This window comes from Salarias fasciatus, chromosome 17, assembly GCF_902148845.1.
Source record: "Salarias fasciatus chromosome 17, fSalaFa1.1, whole genome shotgun sequence".
Lineage (NCBI taxonomy): Eukaryota > Metazoa > Chordata > Actinopteri > Blenniiformes > Blenniidae > Salarias > Salarias fasciatus.
In genome coordinates, this window is record NC_043761.1 from 1,525,557 (window position 1) to 1,531,556 (window position 6,000).

A 6,000-nucleotide genomic window follows, 5' to 3' on the forward strand; every position below is an offset into this window, starting at 1 on the left:
TCTCGGCCGTCGGTCGGACCTCGGCCAGGCCGTGGACTCTGCCGGTCCGGCGACCTGCAGCTGCTCCTCCGGCTCAACAGAGAGCGTCCAGCTGAACGCCGTCCGTCTCCAGCATGTCTCACACCGAGTCCAGTGATTCCATCTCCTCTCAGTTCAGCCTTTCATTGAAATGAAAGAAACAAACTTTGGGTTTGGGGTTGAAGGGGAATCAAATAAACATGGAAATATCTTCTAAGAGGAAGTTCAGTCGTTCTGTCATCTGTTAGTAAATCAACGCCAAGAGTTTGAGGGAAACAGGAAGAAATGTGTTTGCTGATATTTTCACTCTAATGAAACTTCACAGTGATTATTTCTGAAAGTCGACTTCATCTGAATTCAACCAATCACACAATTATTAAAAATAAAATCAGCTTATTCAGGAGTGAAACTTTACATCTGTGAGATGAAGTCAAACTGTGGCTGGATGAAATGTTTCAGGATGAATTCTGAGAGCGTTCAGCTTCACGTCATCAGCGCTCAGAGTCCAAAGTGTCCTCCAGGGAGCTCGGGATCAGAAAACAGCTGCTGGGACAGCTGAGCGCCTTCAGACCGCCGACTCCACAGCCCCCTCTGACCTCTGACCTCTGACCTGCTGCCACTCGACCCCGCACCTGGAATCCACCCTGATACCCTGATCCACCTCGGGTGTCTGCTGGGACAGACGAGTCCCAGACCCCCGACTGTTCTCTGGGGCCGTTTACACGACGTTTCAGGTGAAAACGCATCATTTCCGATCCCTTGACTACCAGCGTGAGAACATGTGCAGCGACAGCGTTTTCATAAAGTTGCACCTTTCTGACATCTACATGGAGACGTCACTGGAGCTGAAATGTTTTTGAAAGTTGCTTTTCAAAGAAGTTTGCCAAACACTGCGAAGACGAAGGACTACCAGACCTCAAACCGACCACAGCCCGAGGAACCCGGAGCAGAGGAACCGCTCGCCCCACGTCAAAGTGAAACTACCAGGGCATTAATAGAAGTTCGCAGCGTAGAGTGTGTGTGTGGTGTGTGTGTGTGTGTGTTGCTGGCTGGCCTCCTCGGTGAAACATTCCTGCGTGCTGACTGCTGCAACACATGGGAACATTACAGAGAGGAGGGACCACCGGTCAGACCCAACCTGGAGGAGACGGAAAGGCTGAGAGACTCCCGGGTGAACGACTAGAGGAACGACAGAACCCAGAGAACCGCAGAACCAGAACCCAGAGAACCGGCAGAACCCATAGAACCGGCAGAACCAGCAGAGAACCGGCAGCAGGAATCGGCCAGAGTGAGCAGCATTCAAGGGAAAACCTCCAACCCGTCCATCAAAACGCTCCAAACACAGAACGAAACCAGAAACTTGACAACAGATGGGAGAAGAATCCTCAGATCAGCCCCGAAGTGATCAAGTCGACACTGTAACCATGGCAACAGCAAAACACAGTGGAAACATGACAAACAATGCTTTTGATAACAAAACTATGTGGAGACTGAAAAAATCTGGGTCTTTTTGGAAAAACAATGTTTTCAAATGAAAACAGAAAACTTGTGTTTGGAGTCACTGAAAACGCCAACTTTTTGAAAACCTCCGACTCCGTCTCCATGGAAAACAGGTAAAACAGAACTTTTCTGAAACTGTTCCTGTGCATATTGAACGGTTCTTCTGCAGAGACTCCAGCTGCTGGACGATATGTTCGTATTGATCTCTCAGCAGGTGTTTCAGCGCCCGGCTGCTAACTGCATCCTTCTCAGTGTTTCTGCCGTTTCCGTGTAAACAGACGTCATTTTCAAAACGCTGCCGTGTAACACGGAAACTTTTAGAAACGAAAACACTACAACGATGCATTTCCACTGGGAATACAGTCGATAAACAGGGCCTCACGTTGATCAGTCAATTATCTGGAAGGACTTTAGAAAACAAATGTTGAAAAATAAAGAAAAAAAATTCCAAAAGTGAAGCAAGAATCAACCAAAGCTAAATGGAAAAAAAAACCTCAGAGAAAAATCTGGAAAATCATCACAAAAGTAACTCAGAGATTCTGAGGAAAAGAAAATCCACAAAGAAAATAATTCAGAAGTACCAAAAATACAATCAGAGGAACGCTCTGGGCATTATTCAGAGAAGACAAACAGAATGTCGAAGTATGAAACTGCAGAAACATCTAGAAAAAAGCTGAGCAGGAATAAATGCATGGCCACAAACAAACAAAAAAAATGCAAAGCCAGAAAATAAGCAACAAAATTGTGAACTAGAAGAGAACCATCACAGTACAGGCTTAAGTGTCCCCAAAAAACTTTAAATAAAAAAGGACAATCCCAAAAAACAAAACAAAAAACCTAGAAGAAACGTCTTAATAAGATCCTGAACACGTCTGAACACCGTCACTGTTATAATAAAGGCCTGAACATGAAAAGGAATCAGAAACCATCCAGAGACCCAGAGACGGATCAGAACCAACAACCAAGACAGTCTGGGAACCTTCCAGAGAACCGGAGTGAGACACGGAGAGTGAGACACGGAGAGTGAGACACAGAGAGTGAGACACGGAGAGTGAGACATGGAGAGTGAGACATGGAGAGTGAGACACGGAGAGTGAGACATGGAGAGTGAGACACGGAGAGTGAGACATTCACATGAAATGAGTTTGAGGAAGTGATGAAGACTTTCAGCCGAGGGCTGACGCCTGACGAGTAGTTGTGAGAGGTGTTGTTATGCGAGTGTGTGTGTGTGTGTGTGTGTGTGTGTGGTGTGTGTGTGTGTGTGTGTAGCGTCCTGGCAGGTACACGGTTCCGGTCTGGACTCTGTTTCCGCTCTATTTTCTATTTCCAGCAGCTGTTAGTGGAGGAACAGCAGAGCTCAGCTGTGCTGCCATCAATCACACCGAGCCTCCTGCACACAGGCCACGCCCACTCACACAGAGGCCACGCCCTTCCAACTTTTCTTGAGTTTTTTGTTCCTTTCAGACTGAACTCGGACTGCTGTTCAGTTATTGTTCTTTCCCATGGCCGCCTGTCGGAGTTTGTCGAGCTGAATTCTTTCCACGGAGCTATCAAACCTCAGGAGCGTCTTGATTCAAAAAGACTGGCATGTTTACTGAGGCAGCATCTCCAGTGAGCCTCATTAGGTCACTGAAGTGTCCTTCAGGGTCTCTGAGGAGACCTGAAAGAGGCCAGAATCTCTACACGGCCATTTGAACGTGTATTAAAAAGCAAAGATCATAAAAAAAATCCCTGAAAAACATCCAGAGGAAACTGGAGCCTTCACCCAGATCTTAAAAAACACACCTAAAACATCTTTACTCATAAAAATCCTCATGTAATTAGGGATTAAAGGATCCTTTGAAGGCGTCCTGAGATTTTCTTGAAGGTCTTTGAAAAAACTGAAATATGTCAGCATCTCAACAAGAACTGCTAATCCAACAACGAGGAGTCATCAGGAACGGGAAATCTCTTCAGCTCTTTCCAGTTGATTCATCGAGACTTTAAAAATCCCATCAGAAACCTCGACATCTGTCCGTGGACTTCAACAATCTGAGGCACAACAACAATCTTTTTCTTTAGTGGTTCTGGAAAAAGATCTCAAAGAGATGACATTTCTCCGAGAACTCCTAAATCCTCAATGATCCTGGAGGAAAACTGTGAAAGAAAGCTGGACTTTAAACATGTAAACATCCACCTGATGAAACCTTCAAAGAAAAGACATCATGAACATCTGAATGCTCCCAGGTGAAGCTCTGTCCTCCACTGAACCTTCCCTAGAGCTCAGCTCCAGTTCTGAAAACGTCCCTGAACACCGAGGCTCATCCCACAACGATATGACAGCGACGCCGGAAATCTATGACATGATTCCACAAAAACTCCTGAGTGGCTTCATCAAGACTTCCACATCTTTAAACAATGTTTAGAGAAAAGGATGTTTCCAGATTAGTTCCAGCATAGTTTGATGAAGAGATTTAGATTTAAAAGATCAAAATCATTAATAACTATAACCTGATAAATATCCTCTAAGTCACTTCAGGACTCCTTCAACCTCAATGAAGACCTTCAAAATCCATCCCAAAGCTTTAAAACTATTCGTTTCCATCGTTAAGGACAAACAGCGACCTGATGAGACCTGAAAATGAACCGTAAGACCTGAAAAATCATCTCATAGACCCCCGTGACTCCCAAGATTTAAAATAACATTTTCAAACAGCATGTTCCTTCAAACACCCCAAAGTCTCTCGTCCCTGAACAGAATGGAAAGGCTGCACCAATCAGGCCGTCTGGGTCTGTAATCCGGCACTGAAAGAGACTTTTTGGGCTTGAAATGATGAAATATGAGTGATGATTCCATTCACACTGAGAGAGAGAGAGAGAGAGAGAGAGAGAGAGAGAGAGAGAGAGAGAGAGAGAGAGAGAGAGAGAGAGAGAGAGAGAGAGAGCATGTCTTGTAAGACATCTATTAATGTTGGCTTCACATCATGGACGTTCCACATGTGAAGATGCTGAACATGGTTTCCAGCTGCTGAGATCCATCAGAATAGAAAGCTGTAGTCTCCTCGTGCTGCTTATTTAAAATGTGTCTTGATGAACACACTGTTGGCACACTGACCGGTTTACAGTGAAGCGTAACATTTTCTTTCGTAATGATTCAGTTTCATGCTTAGAAAACCCTTTTTTTCCATGCTGCTGATTTTTTCCTGCATTAAAGTACTGTGGTGATTAAATGGAAGCCCCATGAGGGGACAAACCTCCCCTCCGCTGTGCGTAAAGACGTGCGTAAAAAGCTCTCCAAGCGCAGCGGCCGCGCACGACTCACCGATGGAGACCAGCTTGATGTGCTCCCTCTCCAGGAACTCCAGCGCCACCGACACGTTCTCCAGCTTCATCTGCCTGAAGTTGGGCCTGGAGTGATACTTCCTGTACATCTTCTTCTGGCTCAGCACCTCCAGCAGCCCGATCAGCTTCAGCCCGTCGCTCAGATCCTTCTGCAGGTCCGCGATCCGCTTGTTGAGCACCTTCAGATGCTCGTTGCACCAGCGCGTGAACGTGTTCTGCTGGATCTTCTTCCAGGGCGCGTCCTCGGCCAGGTCCTTCTCCGTGGCCGGCATCTCCTCCTCCTCCAGCTCGTCCTCCGCGGCGCACAGCTCCGCGCCGCTCTGGAAGAAGAGCTGCGGCTCCAGGAAGCCGCCGCTGCTCATCATGATGCCCCGGAGAGAGGGGAGAGAGAGGGCAGAGGAGGGGAGGGAGAGGGGGGAGAGAGGGCAGGAAACAAAGAGGGAGAGGGACGGAGAGAGCCAGCAGCCGCGCCTGGAGGGAGTGACTCCACCGGAGTCTGGAGGATCCGGGGGAGTGACTCCTCAGAGAAGCTGGAGGATCCAGGAGGAGTGACTCGTCTCTGAAGTTCAGAGGATCCAGGAGGAGAGACTCCTCAGCGCAGGATCCAGAGACTCCGCTCCTCTCGGTCTCTCCTGCGTCTTTTACGCGCGCGCAAAAGCGAAGCTCCGGGTTCTGTTCTCCGGGTTCTCTCGCCCGTCGGTCCGGGTTGTGGCGCGCGGGCGGCGGCCTGGGGAGAGGAGCAGGACTGCGGCGGGTCTGCGGGGCTGCGCGAGGTTTAAAAAGCTCGGCGTCACTCCGCAGGACTCTCAGGAATGCCGCTGCCATGACCATATACTACTGCGGGCCGCCATCCTCCGGGCGCGCACAGATACAGGGGCCGCAGCGCATTGGGCCGCGGAGGGGCAGGGGGGCGGGGTCACACCGGGACCCCCCACCCCCTCCCCACCCTGACACACACACACTGTGCGGGCCCCGGGCTCCAGGCCGCGGTGACACCTCGGAGTATTTATAGAGACTCTAAACCCGGGAGAGACTCCGGGAGGTGGAGGTGTAGAAAAGCAACACATAAACCGGGAGTGTCGTCATCTCAGGGCAGCCAATCAGAACACTGCGCCACAAGTAAACAACAAAAATCAATCAAGTTTATTTATGAACTTCTCC

General features: G+C 48.6%; 1 protein-coding gene across 1 annotated transcript in view; it reads right to left on the minus strand.

Moving 5' to 3' along the window:
* The window catches only part of flncb (filamin C, gamma b (actin binding protein 280)), a 38,411-nt gene extending 33,196 nt beyond the window's left edge, over nt 1–5,215 (minus strand). Inside the window, 2 exon segments of the mRNA XM_030114018.1 lie at nt 2,901–2,908; nt 4,820–5,215. Of these exon segments, the coding sequence (XP_029969878.1) occupies nt 2,901–2,908; nt 4,820–5,204 (393 nt within the window). The 5' untranslated portion in view covers nt 5,205–5,215.
* Nucleotides 5,216–6,000: the final 785 nt, after the last annotated feature.